This window comes from Vigna unguiculata, chromosome 5, assembly GCF_037176805.1.
Source record: "Vigna unguiculata cultivar grain cowpea cultivar isolate G323 ecotype 2 chromosome 5, ASM3717680v1, whole genome shotgun sequence".
Lineage (NCBI taxonomy): Eukaryota > Viridiplantae > Streptophyta > Magnoliopsida > Fabales > Fabaceae > Vigna > Vigna unguiculata.
The window spans coordinates 44,908,225-44,931,315 of NC_140796.1; the positions used below are offsets into that span (position 1 = coordinate 44,908,225).

At 31.2% G+C, this 23,091-nt stretch overlaps 3 protein-coding genes across 3 annotated transcripts; 2 read left to right on the forward strand and 1 right to left on the reverse strand.

Moving 5' to 3' along the window:
• Positions 1 to 2,558: 2,558 nt before the first annotated feature.
• On the forward strand, positions 2,559 to 4,308 carry LOC114186005 (stem-specific protein TSJT1-like). The gene is made up of 4 exons (XM_028073996.2): positions 2,559 to 2,878; positions 3,103 to 3,343; positions 3,440 to 3,560; positions 3,770 to 4,308. The coding sequence occupies exons 1-4, from the start codon at positions 2,667 to 2,669 to the stop codon at positions 3,958 to 3,960; spliced, it is 765 nt and encodes a 254-aa protein (XP_027929797.1). The 5' UTR covers positions 2,559 to 2,666; the 3' UTR covers positions 3,961 to 4,308.
• An 11,747-nt stretch (positions 4,309 to 16,055) lies between these two features.
• LOC114184885 (lanC-like protein GCR2) lies at positions 16,056 to 18,979 on the forward strand. Its single transcript, XM_028072269.2, has 6 exons — positions 16,056 to 16,320; positions 16,457 to 16,635; positions 17,008 to 17,119; positions 17,221 to 17,337; positions 17,426 to 17,740; positions 18,506 to 18,979. Exons 1-6 carry the CDS (start codon positions 16,165 to 16,167, stop codon positions 18,842 to 18,844), a joined length of 1,218 nt encoding a protein of 405 aa, XP_027928070.2. The 5' UTR covers positions 16,056 to 16,164; the 3' UTR covers positions 18,845 to 18,979.
• Positions 18,980 to 19,445: 466 nt separating this feature from the next.
• Positions 19,446 to 22,032, reverse strand: LOC114184884 (protochlorophyllide reductase, chloroplastic). The gene is made up of 5 exons (XM_028072267.2): positions 21,862 to 22,032; positions 21,661 to 21,759; positions 20,352 to 20,883; positions 19,913 to 20,271; positions 19,446 to 19,816 (listed from the first exon to the last, which is right to left on the reverse strand). The coding sequence occupies exons 1-5, from the start codon at positions 21,913 to 21,915 to the stop codon at positions 19,661 to 19,663; spliced, it is 1,200 nt and encodes a 399-aa protein (XP_027928068.1). The 5' UTR covers positions 21,916 to 22,032; the 3' UTR covers positions 19,446 to 19,660.
• Between the last annotated feature and the right edge of the window lie 1,059 nt (positions 22,033 to 23,091).

Below are 23,091 nucleotides of genomic sequence, written 5' to 3' on the forward strand. Positions count from 1 at the left end.
GCAAAACAAATCATTAACACTAAACAAAAGCTATAACTAAAAACAATAACTACACTGGAAAGAACAAACATATACAATTGAGACATAATTTGGTGAAACAACTACTAAAGAGTGGAACAATTTCCATTGATTATGTGAAGTTAGAACAAAATCCATCAGATCCTTTAACAAAACTCTTGGGAATAAATATGATTTTAGAATTATCGGGGAGAATGAGACTTAAGCCACTTGCAAACAAAACAAGTGATGGTAACCCAACCTTTGTGATTGAAGATCCATGAATAAGGTTCATATGGATAAAAACAAGTCACTCGTTAGTTTTGATAACACTAAATGATTTTAAATCAATTAGTTCATTCTTATGGTATATGTGAAAGCTCTAGAGACTGTATTATTAAAAGGTTAAAACTTTGTAATTAAAGTTCTATGAGGTGTAAGAATTTTAACTTACAAAGTTTTTAATGATTTTCATATCTCTTACGAGTGGTATGTTTTGCAGCTTACGCTTCATGGAATCTCCTATATGAGCGTTGAGTGAGGTCACTTGCATGAGATCTAAGCAAGATCTCTAGAGTACTCCCATGCATGTACATGGACTAGTAAGAGTAACACAATGATAACAACAAGAATTGTGTGGGTGTATGATTGATAAACCACTAATACACATCAAATGTCTGTGGTTCATATAGCTTGTTATACTAATTATACTTTGTGTTAAGTTTCTCATATATCTTACTATATCAGTTCTGATGCATTTCTTTCTATGTGAGACATGATTTTTTTTTTCATTTTTTCTATTTCTTACCCTTTGCAATATGTGAAAGTTTGTTATAAAAACAAAGTTGAATAGTGTACCACAAAAGGTTTTCTCTATGTGGAATAGAATGTGCAAAAAATGTGTCTTTCCTTTCTCCACTGTGCAAACATGTTTACACCAAATTTGCATGATGCTACCTTATTCAGTGGTTCAATCCAACATTGCGCGCAGCTGATCTCGCAATAGAAAATCATAGAGTCTTTTGGAACAAGTTACTTGATTTTTCAAAAACATGTTCCTTGTTCATAAATCATGAAAAGTTAGATTCCTCTGTGAATTTATCTTACATATAAATAATGCTCAATGCTACCTCCGAAAATATACAACACATCTCTTCTCTCTTTCTCATTTTTTCTTCATTTTTTTTTCTCTTCTCTTAAATCTTATGTCATAAGACATTTTAGAATTTCTTATTAGTTATGAGATTATAAAAGTAATGTAATAAAAGAAATATAATGATTTGAGGTAACAAATTAATCGATATAATGTAATAATTTTAGTGAATAAAATATTATATCTATGCCATTGAAAATTACCGGATTCTATATGAAAACCACGGGAAAGCCCGTAAATCGCATTCAATAGAATCATTGAATGTAGGCTACACCTTACCCAGAATTAATCATTAGGAGTGGTGTCCACCACGACACAAGAAAAGGTACATCGGAACTAGTTTCGTCGTGACAATTTAAACCTCAAACAACAAAGACAAACGATAAGAACGTAACATATACTCACAATAATCCACAGCTTCTCCAAAATACAGTGGTTCTGCTGATTCTTGTGTCACAATATTGACGGCCTAAACATGTCTGAATATATTTTATTTATGTCACACGTTGGGAAGTGTAAATCCAATTGTCTTTCATTTTCACCAATTGATTAACGTTAGTTCAAACGAATAATTTAACCCTCTTAATAAATTATTAAAAGCACGTCACATCAATTGCTAACTATCTTGTCCTGTTTTGATAGGTCATATTAGCCTGCTATCACACGCAATTGCATTCTCCTCTAAAAGCAAAAGTAGAAAGGAAAACAATAAAGATTGGAAAATAAAAATTAAAGAAAATTCCAAGTTGAAGGCAAAGAATAATACCTTGGCCTTATTGCTTAAAATAAGAGACTTTGCTGTCCAAACAAGGGAAACTGCTTCCAATCTCCCATGGTAATAGCAAATAACATGGACTTTGGAAGCATGATAATGACCAAATGGGACCAAAGCCAAAGCTGTGTTACGAAGTAGACAAAAAGAGAAATTCTTGTACGTTTTTGGACAAAAATATCGTATTTTGAAAGACTACATCTGTTACCATTGTACTGCATTTCGATGTCTTTAACAGATGTCATACACATAAAACTAAGAATCAAATTTCTAATTATCCATTAATCATATCAATGTATGTTGTAATTATATTGTTAATGTTATAATTAAGGTGATAGATATATATTAATCAGAAGAAAAAGGGTTCCCAGGATAAGATCAAGACTTTACCTATTGAAAATTTGATACTTATCCATCAAACTAGGATATAGGACCCACGCCCACAACTTCAAACAAGGCCACCTTAACCATTCCCAACTTTGGGGTAGGCACCAGATATGACTAAACTAGATCCTCTCCCACTCTGAGATGATGCAATCTTAGCCTTTGATTAATTATTATTTAATATGTAAAAATTTTAAAACATATGCATTCAATGGTGAGATTTTAAAACTGCACACTGTCCAAATTTGTTCATAGAGCTATAAATATCACAATGTTCCCTTGCTCAGAATCCCTGCTTTTCCTTTATCAATTTTAATAGTTGTTTGTAGTGAGGGTAGAGATTCCTGGTGCTGAATCAAAATGTTGGCCATTTTCCACAAAGCTTTTGCTCATCCTCCTGAAGAGTTGAACAGTCCTGCTTCTTACAAAGGATCCAAGAAGCCTAAGGTTCCTGAGGAGACTCTCAAAGATTTTCTTGCTCACCATCCTCAGAACACTTGTTCTATGAGCTTTGGTCATGCTGCTGTGCTGGCTTATGTTCGTCCTGATCAACCTTTCTCTCGTAATCAAAGGTTTTGTGGCATTCTCCTTGTGTAGATCAATGATTTTGTATGCTGATTTTTACTGTTATCTGCACCTACACCTACCTTTCTTATAAAGGGTACTTTGCATTTGGTCATGTGAAGGTAGTAGTAGTAGGTGTGGTTTTTTAAATCAGTAAGGTGAAAGTGTATGATTAGTGTTGAATCATGGTAGGTAGAGAAAGAATGCTGAATTTGGGTTGTCTGAGTTGCAGGTTGTTTTGTGGGATTGATGACATATACTGTATCTTCTTGGGGAGTTTGAACAATTTGTCCTTACTCATCAAGCAATATGGCTTGTCAAAGAACACTGATGAGGCCATGCTTGTGATTGAAGCTTATAAGACCCTCCGTGACAGGGGTCCATACCCGGCAGATCAAGTTGTGAAGGAACTTGATGGCAGCTTTGCCTTTGTTGTGTATGACAGCAAGGTTGGAAGTGTCTTTGCAGCACTGGTATGCTAATCTGCCATTTTGGTTTTTACTTTTGCCACACTTTTCTTACTAATTGAAGTGCTTCTACTAACAAAGTTGTTGGTCATGGTTTTGCAGGGTTCTGATGGGGGAGTGAAATTGTATTGGGGTCTTGCAGCTGATGGATCTGTGGTGATCTCTGATGATCTAGAAGTCATAAAAGAGGGTTGTGCCAAATCCTTTGCTCCCTTCCCAACAGGTACCTTTCTAGCCACACTCTCTGCATTCTGATTTCATAGTATATAAGTGAGCCTAAAATTCATCTTAGGCTTAAAATTCGTGAAAAATCAAACTACGGAACAACTTAAGCTAATGAAATAAAGAGAGGTTGCTGTGAAACTTGAAGGAAAATGGAAGTACAATTTTGTGATGCATTGAGATCCATGACATGTTGGTGGTGGAATGCAGGGTGTATGTTTCACAGTGAAGGAGGCTTGATGAGCTTTGAGCATCCAATGAACAAGTTGAAGGCAATGCCAAGAGTGGATAGTGAAGGGGCCATGTGTGGGGCCAATTTCAAAGTTGATAAGTTTTCCAGAGTCAACAGCATTCCTCGAGTGGGAAGTCAATCCAATTGGATGGAATGGGACCAACATTAGCATAAAATAATCCTTATGGATAATAATGTTTAAATAAAAGTGTCATCCATGGTCCAATTTACCCTTCTGAATCTATTTCCTCTTCGTCTTGGTTGTGTTGTTTTTTCCTGTTTCCTTCCGGCATGGTACATATTGAAGCGTTTTCTCAAACATGTTATGTGCTGACCGTGGTGCTTGTGTTGTCACTCACATAGATTAACATGGTTCAAGTCAGGAACATCTGTGTAAGTGTTTTATTGCATTGAGATGTGCCAAGTAGGTCCTAGGAATTGTAATGTAACATGGATGACATGGTGTACAAAATGGATGAACAAGGACAAACTATAGTTACTGCGCTCAATTTCTCAATCTAAAGTGCTTCAGCTAGTTCAACGCTAGTTACTGCATTCATTTGAAAAACTGTCATTAGTGTAATATGATTTATAGATAATCTTCCTTCTAGTGTGATGCATATGAAAACACCTAATAGAAACACAGTTTTAAATAAGTTTCAATAAATTAAGAAGATGTTAGTTCATAGCTTCCCAAGTCATCATCAAGAAAATGCTAGCAAGAATATGGAATACCACAAATATTTTCTCTGAATTTCTTGTTTTTCTAGAATCTAGAACAATGATGTATGTCTTACACATGCTTAAGGGAAAAAACTAATCTGTAGTTGGGTAACGAAATTGACTTTCATTGTGGACAAAGATTTGGAATTTAAATAGGGTGTGAGATTAGACAATGCACAAACATAGTAATAGGGATTTATTTATAATTTATGTTATTTATTTTTATTATTATTTACTATCATTATTATTATTATTATTATTATTATTATTTATTACTACTTATTATATTTATTTATATCATATATATATATATATATATTATGATTTATTATTTATATTTATATATTTTTTATCATTTATTACGAATTATTTACTATTATTTTTATTATAATGTTTTTTTTAATATGCTTATTAACATTATTATTGTATAAAACTATATGAAATAATTAGAAAAGAGTTAATGTATATTTTCTTGACGAAACTAAATTTTTTTAATAAAAAATAGTCATTACTATATATCTTCACATCTAAATTTATTATGAAATAAAAACATATTTGTTATTTTGTTATTATATGAAAAATATTATTAAAAATAGTAAAAGAATAAAAGAATCATAAGACAAGGGAGAAGATTTTCTTTTGGATAATTTTAAAGTCGACTTATCAATAGTGATCGTCTTCTAAAAATATGAGATTCTAAACTTTATATTTTTACGGTTTAATTACTCGTATATGTCATGTGTCAGTCTGTAGTTTTTTTTTATTTTTAAAATTTTTTAAAATTTTTTTTAAATTTTTTTTGAAAAATAAATAAAAATGTCACACATTGAGACATATGTGGGGACTATATCAAAATCAACACAATGACATATGACAATGACACTAACACGTGGCATTGCAATGCCATATGTCACACACAGGGACCTGACACGTGACATTTTAAATTTTTTTTTCAGAAAATTAAAAAAAATTAAAAAAAATTAAAAAACTACAGACTGACACGTGATACGTCGTTAACGGCGTTAGTCAACTCCGTCTGAAAGGGACCTAATTGAAGCACTTTTTCAAAAATTGAGATGCAATTGACATTTTTTTAAAAGCAAGTACCAGATTGACACACTTCTATCAAAGTGGGTACCATACGCGTAATTAAACCTATTTTTACACAACTTCAAACATTTACACCACCACCCTCAATGGCGAAGCATACATGAGGCAGGGAGGGGCCACGGCCCCCCCAAACTTTTTCATTCTTTTAATTTTTTAATTTTTTTTTAAATTATATATTTGTTTAAAATTTGTTAAATTATTTATTTTTAAATTTTTTTAAATATACATTTTTTAAATTAGATAATAGTATATTGAAAAGTTAATAAAAATAAAATTAGGTATTTTTTATTTTTATTATAGAGTATAACATTTAATGTTAATAAATTGTAAAATATAAAATCAAATATAATAAAGAAAATAAATTATTAAGATAATTTTTATTTTCTATTCTAATTGTCTTTTTAGTTTTTCACATATTGTATTTATCTCTCATCTTTATTTAATTTCATTTTGTTATGTTACGAAGAAAAAAAAAGTTAAGAAAAAACTTATTATCTCTACCCTTAATTTTTATATCTTCTCCTTCCATTCTTAAAAAAGAAAAAAAGTAATTTTTTTTTTATCTTACTTGGTAGTGAAATACGTTTAATATTTATCACTATCTTTTTATCTCATGAACCTTTTGTATATATATTTTTTTATTGACAATTTTTAATTGTGACCTTTTTATCATAATATTTTAGTAATTATGTCTCTCAATTATAGGTTATATTATAATAAATTATTTTTTAGTCTTAAACTTGTTTTTTTTTAAATAGGTATATGAATGAAAAACAAAAGAATAAATTCATTTTTTAAAATTGATAAAAAAGTAGTGAAGATTAAAACATGACAACATGATTGCTCATCGCATACGATGGACAATCCGTTAGATAGTGTAGTTTGTTTTATAGTTATAGGTAGGCTAAAGTATTATTCATTTTCATTGAATCGGTGACAATAATGTTAAATATATAAATTTTAAGTATATTATTTTGGTTCCCCCAAAATTTTTGATCAAGATCCGCTACTGACCACCCTCTAATCATAACAAACACCTCAACCATGTAGACCAAGATTGGAAGTTATGATTGTGTTTACTTTACCATGTTTTGGAATGATAATTCATATATATTTTTTGAAGAACAATTTTGTTGTTATCTTGTAATCTGAATTAAAATTTGACTTTCTAATATGTATTTTGAAGTATTATTCTATATTTATTTATGTATCTTGAAGTATAATTCTCTATTTATCGATGTTTAAGTTGTATTTATCATTTTTATTTTGAAGTCCAATCGTGTATTTATGTATTTATGAGTGTATTCATAAATCAATGCAATGTTTGACATGTACTTTACACACATTCATCATTGTTACTTTGAAGTCCAATTGTCTATTTATGCATTTATGAGTGTATTCATAGATCAATGTAATGTTTAAAGTAATTTCTATCATCATATACACACACAACCATTCATCACTAACATATTCAAAGCACCATTTGAAGTAATTGCAACCCACCCGATTTCAATTATGGGTGTGAACAAAACCATATCAGAATATTTATTATTACCAAATAATTAAAAAAAAATATAACAAACTAAAATTTCATAAATATAATATAGTAGTTAGGACAACCTTAAAACCATTTCCTAGTATTCTTGAAAGTTCTGGTTGTTATCAAAATTGTTACATCTCCACATTTACAATTGAAGGTTATAGCACACGTCTTATTACAACTATCGTGAGAAAAACTATTATTGTTTAAGAGAAAGGATGCTCAATTTTTAAAGAAAACTAAGACAAATTCGATTCAAAAAAATATTAAAAAATAATTAAATATTTGGCCCAAATATAGAAACCAAAATAATAACTATTGAACTAACTTATAGTATTAAATTTAATATATATATATATATATATATATATATATTTATAATTTAATATAAATAAATTGGGTTTAAAATATTCTAAACTATGTTACATATTAACTAAATGTAAAATTAAATGTTAAAATATTCATTCATAAAATTAAGGATGACTTAAAGATATAATAATAAGTTTATATAAAAAAAATTATATTTGTAATATTTTCAATCATCATAAAAAAAAATAACATAGTTAAGAAGAATAAGATAATGATTTAAAATTTTATTATAACTATATAAAATAATAATTAACTAAATTAACATTTTTTTCTAATTTTTTTCCATAGAGTTGCATTCTGGTATAATTAACTTATTGTAATTTCTTATATACTTAACTCATAACTCAACTACTTCCAAAAAAAATAAGTATTAAGTATATCCACCAAACACTAACCGTAAACTCAAAATTAAAGTATATTCATTCAATTGTTGGTTTTTTCATCATTCTTGTGTAATTTCATTTGGAAATTAGTAGACTTGTGCAAGTTTTAAAAAGAAATTGCATATGAACAAGTCGTGTCAAGTTGACAAGACTTCACAACAAAGAAGTTGTGTCTAGCTTAAACGACTCAATTATATATGAACTTAAATCTTGCCAAATAATAACAATTTCCATAAAAAAATTATCTAAAAGTGAAGTCGTCAAACTTGAGATGATTTCAATTTTGGAATGAAATGAATTGAAGTCGTGTCTATTGTGACAACTTCAATTTTGAATGAAATGAATTGAAGTAGTGTCATGTTGTGACGACTTTAGTTACGAAGAATTGAAGTCGTTATAGCATGACACTTGAAGTCGTCATAGCATGACAAGATTTCAATTCATTTCATTCAGAACTGAAGTCATCACAACATGACACGACTTCAATTCATTTCATTCCAAAACTAAAGTCGTGTCAACATGACAAGACTTTACTTTTAGATGATTTTTTCACAAAAGTAATCATAACTTGACACAATCTCAGTTCATCTGTAGTGAAGTCGCTTTAGCTTGATACGACATCTTCGTTATGAAGTTGTGCCTACTTGACACGACTTGCCCATATGTGATATTTTCTTAAAACTTGCACCATTCTAGTAATTTCAAAATGAATAATGGTGAAAAACCTTCACCGATTAGCTCACAAGCATTATCATAAGATGGTACAAGAATCCTTATCAATTTCTTATCTCTAATATCTTCATCTACATAGTTAAAAAGAAAAGTATTAATACTTGATACATATTATATCTCAATTAAATCAATTATAACCTAAGTAATACTCAATACACACTATACATCAATATATATATATATATATGCTAGTATTATGGAGTTTGATTTAGTCTCACATTGTTTAGTACTATAAGACATTGTTCTCTATTTTGCTATATAAGCAACCCTTTGTAAAGCTTGAAATACACACTGAAATAAAAATACTTCCTAGTATAGTCATGGACGTATTGAACTACGTTCAATTCTTGTGTCGTTTATTTTTCTCTCCTTTTGTTGTCTTGTTCCTAACATTTGGTATCAAGAGCCAATTTCTTAGTGTGCTTTATGGTTACAACTTTGTTTGATCTTCCACATCAGAAAAGATTTAGTTTTTTCTTGGGAATCTCATTTTAGAGAAGTATTAGAAGCAATGACATTGGAAGAAGCAAAGGTGAGGGTTAAGAAGTTTGATGACAATGACTTTGGGTTCTAGAAGATGCAAAAAGCGGACTACCTATATCAGAAGAAGTTGTATCTACCCTTAACAAGGCAGATGCCAGATGACATGGAGTAGTCAAATTGCGTTAAACATCATGGATGAGAAAACAACCGTAGCTTTGATGTAGGCGTTGTCAAATATGCATGAGAAGTTATTTGCAACCAATAAAGCGTATTTTATTCGCAAGCTAGTCAATCTCAAAATGGGTGAAGGTAACTTCGTTATTAATTGATATGAATCGCATTATGGCCCAAATGGAGAAGGACTAATATACCAATTTGTTGCAGTTTCTTTTATTTAAATAAAGGTCCAATGCTTTGTAAAATTGACTGACCAAATTGTGTTTTGGCTTAACCAATTAATGGGCTTTAGTTTGAGTGGAGCATTTTTCAGTTACAATCAACCTTTAAGTAGTGGATCATTTTTAGCTTGAGTGGATCATTAATAGTTTTAAGTGGACTATAATATAAATTTATGTGTCTTTTGTAATTTTAGTGGTTAAAGCTTCTGTATAAGCTTATCACTAATCATATTAGTGAATTTAATACAATTATTGCACAATTGACATTAGTGTAGATAACTTTTGATGATCAAGTGAAAGTATTACTAAAGTTGGTAATTCTGCAAGTAATAACAAGTTGAAGCTTGATAACATCTGCGACTTGATCTCAAGTGAAGATGTTCGCAAGAAAAAGTTTAGTAGAATCTTCCAATTTTAATTTTGGTTCAACATTGATTACTAAAATTAGAGAAAGAAGTAGCCAGAAAGGTCATAATCAAGGCCAAGGTAGATCAAGTCTAGAGGGAGATCATAAACAAAAGTCCAAAATGATATCACTTGTTGGAATTGACAAAAAATGGTCACTTTACAAATCAATGTTGAGCTTCAAGGAAACACAACAATAAAAAGAAACAAGATGATGATCAATCAGCAAATGCAACAACTAATGAAATTGCAAATGCACTAATATGTAGTTAATTCTATTGACTCCTGAATTATTGACTCAGGTGTGTCATTTCATACTACACCTTCCTTAGAACTATTGTAACATCCCTACTTTTAATAAACTGTATTATTTATTTTAAATAAAATAATTAGAAAATCTTATGTTTTTACTAATGTTTCATATTTTATCTAAATATAGTTTAAACATTAAAAATATATTTTATCACGATATAATTTTTACTTATTAAAAATAACAATAAGAAGAAAACAAAGCTAACAATAAATATATATATATATATATATATTAGATAAAAATATATTAATTAAAATATTATAAAATAGGTGTGTGTATAAAAAAATGAAGAATCTTCTAAAAGAGATAAGAAAAAAATAGAAAATAAAAAGAAAAAAGAAAAAGAAAAAAGAAAAAGAAGAAAGAAAAAGAGATAAACATGATCTCATTAATGTAAGTAATAAGGATTTTGACAAAAAAAAGCACATGCATGACTTTTATTTATTTATATATATATATATATATATATGTATATATATATATATATATATATATATATATACATATGTATATATATATACATATATATATATATATATACATATATATACATGTATATATATCAAAGATAGTGACGTTTATGGTATGTTTGTTGTCAAATAATGAAATCAAAATAAAAATATTTGGCATGTGACAGTTGGGGTTTATTATTTGATTTTTTTTTCAGGATTCAATCGGAGGAAGTGTGCATGTTGATCAAAATATTAATGAAAGAATTTCCATTGTGTTGAACGTCATCTAATATTTATTTTTATAATTATTTGGACCTGTATGGACTTAAGTTTGTTTGAATTTTATTTAAAATTTATGACAATAATGTATTTTATTTTATTTTATTTGAATTTATTATTAAATATTTATTTTTTAAATAATTTTGTAAATACCCGTGGGTACCCGTGATACCCGCGGATATGAAAACAATAGACGGGTACCCGCATAACGGATACCCGATGGATATGGGTACGGGTACGGTACGGGACGAATATTTATTCAGTAAGTACGGGGGAGCTACTACCCGTACCCTACCCGCCCCGTTAACATCCCTAGTTAGGGGGAGTGAGGTTAAGTTTTTTTTATATTGATCTTGATAAACTCATGGGTGTTATATTAATCTCTTATTTATTTTGAATCATATATTATTTTATTTACTTCCATTTAACTTATTTTCATTTACTATCCTCTTATATTTATTTATTTTATTTTATTTATCTCCAGTCATGTATTAGTCATACTTATTTAATTTATTTAATATCCAATTATGTACGGGTCCTGTTTATTTATTTTATTTATCTCCAGTTATGTAGTGCTCCTGTTTATTTATTTTATTTATATCCAGTTATACACTGCTCTTGTTTATTTATTTTATTTAATTTATCTCCAGTTATGCATTGCTCATGTTTATTTATTTTATTTATATCCAGTTATGCACTGGTCTTGTTTATTTATTTTATTTAATTTATCTTTAGTTATTCACTAGTCCTGTTTATTTATTTTATTTAATTTATCTCCAATTATGCATTAGTCCTATTTATTTATTTTACTTAATTTATCTCTAGTTATGCACTGCTCATGTTTATTTATTTTGTCTAATTTATTTCCAGTTATGCACGAGTCTTGTTTATTTATTTTATTTAATTTATCTTCAGTTATTCACTGGTCCTGTTTATTTATTTTATTTAATTTATCTCCAATTATGTATTGGTCCTATTTATTTATTTTACTTAATTTATTTCTAGTTATGCACTAGTTCTGTTTATTTATTTATTTAATTTATCTCAAGTTATGCACTGGTCCTGATTATTTATTTTATTTAATTTATCTCCAATTATGCATTGGTCATGTTTATTTATTTTATTTGGTCTCCAATTATGCACTGGTCATGTTTATTTATTTAATTTAATATATCTCCAGTTACACACTGGTCTTGTTTAATTTATATTTTTGTTATTATGTTTATGTATAACATTTTAATCCTTATCTTTTTATTTATTTAAAGTTCTTGCTTTGATTCTTATTTTATCATTATTTTATTTAATGAGCTTAGACAGAAGAAAATTACATGTACATTTTATTGTTATTTTATATTCTTTGTGTATAGTTTATATAATGACATGATTTGATAGTCATCACATTTTATGACCTTTGAAAATATCCAAGAGTATGTCAGTTAAGTAAGAGTTAAGTCTGGTTTCAATAAGTTGAGATTAAACCAATGTTAGAGTGTTGTATTTGGGAAGTCACAGTTTGGTACACCACGGGATGAAAGGCAAGGACCATGGTGGGGTCTAAGGAAGTTTTACCAAGTAGGTGAATATCTGGATAGCTCATAATAGCGCACTAGACTAGAATATTCATAGGCCAAACTTTGGACTATCTGATACCTGCTCAGCATCGCCAATGTTAGGTAGTGAGTATATATCTCTTTTGTGGGCCGATAAATGGCTAATATTCACGAGAAAGAAATAATTCTGATTGTACCAATATTTTATGAGAAATACTCAACTACCTAATCACTTCCCAAAGTAACTTTTGATGTTTATAATGGATCATTAGAAGTGGAATATGGATCCATATGTCTGGTAAAACAAGATCAAGTTTAGTGGTTGTAGGTCCAATTCTAGGCCCCTAGTATCTATATTGTTTGTTGAGTTTATTAAGATTGATATTTAAGGCTTATAAAGAACTCACTACTTTCATATTTTCTTTCATATGTACCTGCTGCATCAGCAGAAGAGGAACATGCTCAGTGAGAGTTGTTCGAGATATTATTGGTAGATCTTCTGAAAATTAACTTATGAATAATTTCTATGAATATCTTTAGGAGATATTAAAAATATATATAATCTTCTATTCTGATGTAGGAATTTTAATATTATACAAATATATATTTTTGTAATATTTCATGAATACTTACAGAGATGTAATATATATATATATATATATATATATATATATATATATATATATATATATATATATATATATATATATATATATATATATATATATGAATATGAAGCTTTATTATTGTTGGTATCCTCTCAAAGAAAATCTTATTGTACAAAAAAATAATTAATTCCATATCTTTTTTATCAAATAATAATTATTTAATATAGTAGCCGGGGCGTCACAACTATCATCTAATTATGTTTAAGGAAAGTTTAGGAAGATCTACCTTGCAGATGGAAAATCTCTTGATATTATAGGAAGAGGTAAGATTAACATCAAAACCTCTAATGGAAGCATGTGGACTTTAAATAATGTCAAGTATATTCCTGCCTTAAAGAGAAACTTAATATTTATAGAGCAGGTTAATGATCAAAGGCATTACACCACTTTTGGAGATAGATATTGGAAGGTAATGAAAGATAATATTGTTGTTGTTCGTGTAAAGAAAGAATGATGTCTTTACATGATTATAGATAAGGATATGATATCAATTGCATAAGTTGGCAACAATTCCTCTTTGTGACATTATAGGCTTGTGTATATGAGTGAGAAAGGAATAAAGCTAATGATCTCAAAAGGTAAAATACTTAATTTGAAGCATGTTGACATTGGACCTTGTAAACATTGTATCTTTGGAAAGCAGAAAAAGGTTAACTTCTTCAAAACAAGTAAAATGTCTAAAGTTGAAAGACTAAACTAGTGCATGCAGATGTTTGGAGGGTAGCTTCAGTGAAATCCCTTAGAGGTTCACACTATTATGTAATCTTCATTGATGACTCTACAAGAAAGGTATGGGTCTATTTTCTTAAAAATAAATCTTATGTTTTTTGTGTTTAGAAGGTGGAAAAATGAGGTTGAGACTTAATCATGTTTAGAGATTAAATGTTTGAGATCTAATAATGGTAGAGAATATGAGTAGTGAATTCAAGAAGTTTTGCTTAGAGAATAGGATCAGAGTGATCAAGACAGTTCTAAGAACATTAGAACAAAACAATGTGGTAGAAGAATGAACATAACCTTAAATGAAAGAGTAAGATGTATTAGAATCCAATGAGGATTATCCAAGGTATTTTTGCAATATACATGACAACCTATCTCATAAGTAGAGGACCATAAATTCCTTTAGACTATCAATTACCGAAAGAAATATAGTCTAGAAATGAGGTAAATCTTTCACACTTAAACGTTTTTTGTTGTGCTTCATACATTTTTTTAGACTCTAACAGTAAAGATAAATTGGACCCTAAGGCAAAACAATGTTATTTCATTAGTTATGGATCTAACATATATGACGACAAATTTTGGAATGATCAATACAAGAAAATTATCAGAAGTAGAAATGATACTTTTAATGAAAACATGTTCTATAAAGACAAGATTGTAGAATTCATAAATGAAAATAAATAGCTAGATCAAATATCATTAGAAGAAATTCCAGAAAGTGATGTAGTAAACAAAAAGCAGAATATAAAAGTAGAGCATGAGTTAGAACTTGAACAAGTAGTAGAGTCAAGAACTCCTAAAGTCTTGATTAGAAGATCTAGTAGAATAATTGTAGCACCACAAAGATTTCTCATTCATTACATTACTTGTTGTTGACTGACGTCGGTGAGCCAGAGCATTTTGTTGAGATAAAGTCTCTTTAGAAGAATAAAACATGGTATTTAACCAAGCTACTAGAAGGAAAGAAGGTTTTGCAAAACATGTGGGTCTATAGGTTAAAAGAAGAAGTAGATGGAAACAGAAGATATAAGGCTAAACTCGTAGTAAAAGGGTTTCAACAGAAACAGGGAATTGCCTTCACACAAATTTTCTCTCTTATTGTCAATATGACTACCATTAGAGTTATCTTGAGTAAAGTAGTTGCAGAAAATCTTCATTTAGAGTAAAGTATTTTCACCCCCTCTTGGAAACTTCATAGTACAGACAAAAAAAAAAAAAATCTCTTCCTCACAAATTCTTAACTTTCTTTAGACCAAGGAAAATATCACCACTACATATGTTATGCATTAAACTTATACTTTTCTTAAGGAATTCTTATATCTGCAACAACATTCAAACACAACAATCATACCACCAATAAATATATTTTAAAAAACAAAACATTAGACTAAAAAATTAAATTAGCTTCCCTTACATTAAGCAAAACTCCTATCACAATTCTCCCCTTAAGAGTTCCACCACTTACTATGTTCCTATCTACACAACCCAAAAGTTAAATTAACCATCAAAGGATAGTTCAAGGAAAAAAGTTAAATGAAAATGATATAGATGACAAAATAATTATTTATTTTTAAAATGTATAAAATTCAATAATTTCTAGAGTTGGTTTAAAAATAATATTATATAAATTCAAATGTAAAATCTTAAAATAATTTTAAACAATTTTATAACAATTTAAAACAAATAAGTTTAAAATTTAAACTTATAAATACATTTAGAGTTAAAAATGTTTTTGGTCGTTTAATTTTCAGTAAAAGTTATAATTAGTCCATTTTCAAATCTTTGACCCAATTTTGTCCCTCAACTTTAAAACTGTGTGAATTTAGTCTTTTGAACCAATTTTTGTTAAGTTTATTTAATATTTACGTACATTTTATGATTAAATTCGTGTATTTAAGAAGGTTAGAAGACTAAATTTGGTCAAAATTTAAAAAAAAAGATTAATTATAATTTTCACACGCAAATAAGAACCTATAAATTTAAAACAATTTGAAACAAATAAATTTTAAATTTTATACAAATTTAAAACAATTTGGAGAAGGTATAAGTATAAAAACATAACTTTTATTACTTTTACTGAACTGCTTTTACTTTATTTAGCATGGTATACTCCAAAATATTCCTCTCTTTTTCTTTCTATTTTGTTACACATTTTAATGTAAATCACTTTTGTTTTACAAGAAAGATTTAATTGAAAATACAGTTTATACCGTTTTCCGGCGAGTTCTACCGCCGTTAGCCGGAGATGGCCGATCGGTTCTTTCCAAACGAGATGCCACCCTTTATGGCAGAGACAGCAGACCAAATTCCATTGACGGACTCTCTCACGGCCCTTCTCTCTCTCCCTTACCAAGCCCTATCTGCAAAGTTCCAAGAGTCTGCATTTTACTTGAAACAATCGGTACTCAAAAACTTCGTTTTGAATTTGTGGGTTTCTTTCGATTAGCTTTCTTTGATTTTGGGTAGGCTCAAGTTAGCAGCTTTAGCGATGTTCCTTTCTTGGGTCGGTCTGTAAGTGTTTTGTACTTGTAGTTCAGGTGGTGAGGGAGACATGGGGATCACGTGGGAAGCGTGTGAAGGACTATACCCTTTACACGGGGGCTCTTGGAACAGCATACCTGCTTTTCAAGGCCTACCAAGTAACCAAGGATGGGAATGATCTTAACTTGTGCTCTGAGATTGTTGAGGCTTGTCATTCTGCTTCAGCAGATTCTAGGTATTCTCTCTTTTATTCGTCTAAGGGTATTATGAGTTATGACATAGCCACTAATAAGGGTTGGCTTAAACTCTAAATTGTTTAATTATAGCGTTTATGTTTTAGGTTTTAAGGATTGCTTGCTTTTGATGGTTAGATTGGAATACAATAGCGTTGTTTGAAACACATTATACTGTTGCCTGTCGTGCTTTGTCCATATTATAACTAGAATGTTTCTACCATAATCCACAATATCATCTGCCATATTTTTTTGTTGGATGTTTGGTTTGTGTTATAAGCTGCCATCTGCTGTTAATAATGCTGGTTGCAATCCAATATGGGAAATGAGATGATCTTGGTTTAACTTTCTAAATTCTAATGTATGAGTTGCAGCCGTGTGACATTTCTTTGTGGGCGTGCCGGTGTTTGTGCTCTTGGTGCTGTTGTAGCTAAGCTTACTGGTGATGAAAGGCTACTTGACTATTACCTGAGACAATTCAAAGAGGTATTTTGTTGTCTGTATTTCTGATCCCTGTGATAATTCCTATTTATACACGGAATCAAGTTGTTTAACTCTTTTCATATATGTGCCTTTGCTTAGAACAGATTGTAATACCTCGTGATTCGCCCTATGAGCTATTGTATGGGAGAACAGGTTACCTATGGGCTTGTTCATTCTTAAACAAGCATATTGGTAACAACACAATACCTACTACCCACATGGTAATAAGGCGTTGTGCTTCATGATGAGTCTCATGCATTTTTTTACTCTGCAATTTATTTTGACAAGATGGGTTTTTAACTTCAGTAGAGATCAGTAGTGGATGAAGTTATCACGACTGGCAGACAATTAGGTCACAAGGGAAGATGTCCTCTGATGTATGAATGGCATGGAAAGAAATACTGGGGTGCTGCACATGGACTTGCAGGAATTATGCATGTTTTGATGGACATGGAACTCAAGCCAGATGAGGTGGAAGAAGTCAAGGGTACCCTACATTACATGATTAACAATCGTTTCCCAAGTGGCAATTATCCCTCCAGCGAAGGAAGTGAAAATGACCGTCTTGTGCATTGGTGTCATGGTGCTCCTGGAGTCACTCTTACCCTTGTAAAGGCAGCTGAGGTAATGTTTTCCTTAGTTGCCAAATTCAAATGCGTACTGTCTGCAGAGTCTTATCGGATGTAGTGTGTTCATTCATGTGAGATATGATTTTTCATCTCTGAAAGGAAACTACTGGTTATAAATTTTGCATCATTTTAGTGTGTTCATTCCTGTGAGATATGATTTGTCACGTCTGAAAGGAAGATACTGGTTGTATATTTTACATCATTTAAGCATATGACGTGATTTGTTCCCTTGAAAAAGTGTTTCCATAGAGGCATGAAGGGAACTCATGAATTATATACTTTGCATGAATCTGGTTACAATGGACTAAAACCGTTGCCTTTGAAAAGAATGACTAATACTAGTGAATATGGTGGCACTGAAGCTGAAAATGGTATATGCATCTCAGTTGGTATTTAAAGTTAGAGAAATGTTAGGAACATACTCTTTGACAAACTCTTTCATTGTTTAAAATTTATTGGAAATCATAAAATTTTGTGGGTCTTACGTTTTATTTAATGAATCCCTTTCATAATTTTGTAGATTTCATTAAGTTTTAAGAGATGCAAAAAATTGTGCTAAGAAGAATGTGTTCCTACTCTTAAGGGTAGCTCAGAGCAGAAATCATATTCCTTTCACTTGTCAAACTCCTGTACAAACAAAAAACTAAGTTTCACTTCTGGTTTTCTTATGTTCTAAATTGCAGAAGTTTGCAATCATTATTGAGCCTAGCTGCTAAATACATGTTCACATCTCATGCTATAATCTTTGCCATCAAATTAGGTTTTTGGGGACAAGGAATTTTTGCAAGCAGCTGTAGATGCAGGGGAAGTAGTATGGAAGAGGGGTCTGCTTAAGCGAGTTGGGATCTGTCATGGCATCAGTGGGAACACCTATGTCTTCCTTTCTCTTTTCAGCTTGACAGGAAATGAGGAGTATTTGTACAGGGCCAAAGCATTTGCTTGTTTCCTACTTGATAGGGCACAAAAACTGATCTCAGAAGGAAAGATGCATGGAGGAGATCGCCCCTATTCCTTATTTGAAGGTCTTGGAGGAATGGCATATACTTGTCTAGACATGGTTGATCCACAAATGGCCAAATTCCCAGGCTATGAACTTTGAGTCACTGTGATGATGTATATTAAATTACACATATCTATCATGAAAAACTTTGGAAATATGAGAAGAAATTGCAACTTTATAGTTGTGGCTCTGTTATGTTATATGATATGTATGGGAGAGTAAACTGTTATGCATCATGCATGTTCCAGCTTTCAAAAAAAAAAAAATGTTTGGTTAGCATATACATCTTGGTTAACGATTTTATTTTTATTAATTCTTGAGAGAATTTAACAAATAATTATCTTTTTTACAGAAATTGTGACTAATGAGCGTGACGTGAAGATAAAAAAAAAAGAACAAGAATGGCTTTTTACATATAACTACACATGAAAAAATATCTAGATTTATTTTTTCATTCATAATGTTATTAATATTTCTATTCAACTAGTTAACTTGCTTGCTACTTCAGATGAAGAAGCTCTGAGTATAGCCTCTCTGGTTTCTCCTTGCATGTTGCATGCGCTGGTGCTCTTTATATGGATCAAGATCTTAATTATGCCATATTTTCTGAAGCTCACTTATAAATGACAATTAACGAAAAACTTGAAAGATTACACCACATTTTACAATTTTTAGTTACTATGCACAGTTATTTCAGAGGTTTTGAGCAAGATGGCCACACCCTCATGGGTCAATGATTTTATTGAGTCTTGATTCACAATCAACACCCTACATCAAAGCAAAGAAGTACCTAGCTAACAAAACAACATTAAGGCATTCGAAATGGTAGGATATATCTTATCCACTCTATTGAGATATCATTTTCCTCCATGCAAGTGCAAGGTCTTTAGAACATGGATTTTGGAGGCTCTTCCCTTAGGCCAAACCAACGAGCTTCTCACTGATATCCCACACCCTACGAGCCTTCTCAGCATCACTGGCCTCCTGTGACAACTGGTTCTCAAATGAAGCAGATGTTTTGTTCCAGCTCCAGTAAACACCAGATTTTGTAAGACTTGGATCACTCACAACCTGTGTAAAATACAACAACAACAACACATGAGATATAAAGACACTTGAAAACTTCAAGCTCTTGTTATCATTATGACCTTAGAGGGTCATTGCTACCTGAGCAAGTCTCTTTCCTGCTTCCTCTTCTGAGACATAGCCTTTGGTTATGTACTTCTGGAATGGAGGGAATAGAGTTCTGAACAAGGGAATGTGCTCTCTGAACAAACCGGTTGTGGCAATGCAACCAGGGTAGAGCGATGAGAAAGTGATTCCAGTTTCCTCATGGTATCGTCTGTGGAATTCCTGCATTGTGAGCATATTACAGACTTTGCTGTCCTTGTATGCCTTGGCACCATCAAAGTCTCCACCATCAATCATGGCTGAACTGTTCAGCCCACTCAAACCACCCTGAAGTCCCCTCAAGTCACCAAGGTTTGCCTTGGGAGGTACATTACCAGCCAATGTATTGGTGTTCCCTGTTGAATCCACACAATGATCAGCACAAAAATGCAACCAAATAAAGTGTGATAAGAACTAGAATTCTCAATAAACTGACCAGTGATTGAACCAACAATGATCATGCGCTTTGAAGGGTAATCAGATTTTTGCAAGTCCTCAAGCAACAGGCGTGCAAGGAGGAAATGTCCTAGATGGTTTGTTCCAACACTAAGTTCAAAGCCTTCAGCAGTGTATGTAGGTTCCTTAGCAGTTGGCAAGTAAACAGCAGCATTGCAAACCAACACATCTAGTGGCATTTCTGATCTTCTGAAGTTATCAACAAATTGGCGCACACTGTCAAGAGAGGCAAGGTCCAAGTGCATGATAGTGTAATTTTCCTTAGCTATGCCAGCAGATTTTGCAGCTCTTGCAGCTTTCAGGTAATCCCTGCAGGCCATTATTATATGCCATTTTCCTGTCTCAGCCAAAGCCTTAGCAGTGGCCAGGCCTAATCCAGAGGAGGCCCCAGTTATCACAACACTACCTTTCCTCAATGTTTTCTTGCCTTCTGGTGCAGACTTGGTCACTGCTGGAGAGGCTGTAGCCACTGTCTCTGCCCTCACAGCACCAATTTTTCGCAGGGATTCTCTCTGATAGAGAGAGGGGGAAACAAAAAAAAGTTAGATAAATGTCCACAAAACATTTTTGTTTAGGAGGGTAGGTGGATTACACAGTAACTAGTATTTTGTTTGTTAGCAAAATCTCTTATAGTATTCGGATAAAATCCCATTTCAAACAAGTATAAGGACATATCAGAGGCTAAAGCATTCTAATTCGTGTGTTCCAAAAACTATTCAGTTTCTGACTGGAATATACTTCCCCCTCTGTCCAATAACAAGTGTCGTTCTAATCTTTTTACACGAACCAGTAAAAGCTAATAAATAGATAACAAGGTGTAACAAATGTATAAAATTAACTTTAAATTCTTGTTTATTTAAACAATAGTATAGAAGAGTGTAACACTTATCATATGTGACGGAGATAAAGATATTGTTTTGGTCATTTCACATGAGAAACCTTAAAACATGGATTTCCAATAAAAGAAAAAATAAAAGAGCAAATTATACTGTCATGCTCTGAGATTTTCTTAAATTTCTCTACCATATCTCCTTTTTTATCCATAGACTAATTCTTATATTCTTCAAAATGGATTTCATTGACATTGACACTCAATTACCCACAGAAAACACATTGTACTCCCACAAACAAGGAATTAGTAAGATTTCATTGGGTGTGGTGGGCAACCCAAGTGTTAGTATAATTTGCTCAAAAATTAAATCTTTCTTAATGTCCACTACTCAGAGTTTAGTAAGAAACAGTTGAATGGAGAATTGAGAAGAAGATTGGTAAAGCATTAATTGAACTACCTTGCACCTCAATGCAGAGGAGCTGAAGTCAGCCTTGACAGGTTCTGACAATGAGAGACCAAACAGTGTAGAATCCTTGAGAGACACACCACTCTTTCCCTGCAAACACAAATGACATGATCCAATTATCTGTAAGGAAAAAGCACCAAACACAATGAACAAGAAGAAACAACAGCATCCTGGTGGGAAATTAAAGCTAACCTCTTTGGGGACAGAGAAAGAAGCAGGAACAAGAGAAGCAGCTTGGAGAGCCATTGCAAGAAAAAGAAAAGGATTAGAAACTGGATTTTGGGTTTTAGAACGTAGTGAAGTTAGTATAAGTGGTGTTACCACTGGTAATGGAATGTGTGGTTCATGTTTGTGCACTGAAAATGAATATATATACATGAAATGATGTTTGTGATGATATGAGTGGATAAGATAATTTGCAGCATGTGCATGTGCCACGTCATTTCAAAGCAACCAATGGAGTGTGGAGTTTGGGATTTCTTAAGAAGGGATATTTTGATCCGTTGGCAATAGGAGCCACTAGTAGTTATGGCCTATGGAGTGTAAATATCAGTGCTGAAAGTGATTGAAGGAGTGGTGGTAGGTCCTAGAAGATAAAATCTGAATGAATTGAGTCCTTTTTTTTGGAAGCTTTCTTCATGGGGTATGGGTGTTGGTAATTTTTTTCTGTCACAAATGAAGAAACTAGAATGTTTGAAGAAACTCCATGGTCCAAATACTTGTCTTTGCAAATGTTAATGTTGTTAAGGGAATGTTAATCACTGTTTTTTGGTTCATAACCCAATTGGCACAATGAACTATTGAGCCTACCAACATACCAAATTAAAAGTATGTTTCCATTTGATAATTTATAAGGTAGAAACGTGGTTACATTCTATATTAATCTCAACGTAAAAAAAAAAACAAATGTGTATTACACATTCATTAATATATTATATTTTTGATAATATTTATATTTTAAATTATTTATTCTAAAATAAAAAAGTTTGAAGTTTCAAAAATTGTAATTAGAGAATTCTCTAGATGATACGGTGAAAACTTATCAAATGCAATACATAAACACAATCACCGGCAATCATCACAAGATGACGCACGAACCACCACGGCAACAATTTCAAACACTCATTGTCGAAATTTATTTCCAGAAGGATAATATGGGTATTTTAAAAAGTACGGGTGCATGTGGAGAACATGAGATGCAAGAAGAATTTGCAAGCTATAATTCCTACTTAAGAAAACAAGAAAAAGGCCCAATTTTAGCAGAAGACTTGGTATCCTTTTATGAGTAGGTAAATTGGAATGTAAGATTTTGGAGCTCCTCATGCACCAAGTGCGTAACATTTTTTTTTAATTAAATAAAATGACATTAGTTATGCTAGAAATTCAAGTCTGATTTTCACACATTAAATAAACAAGAAAATA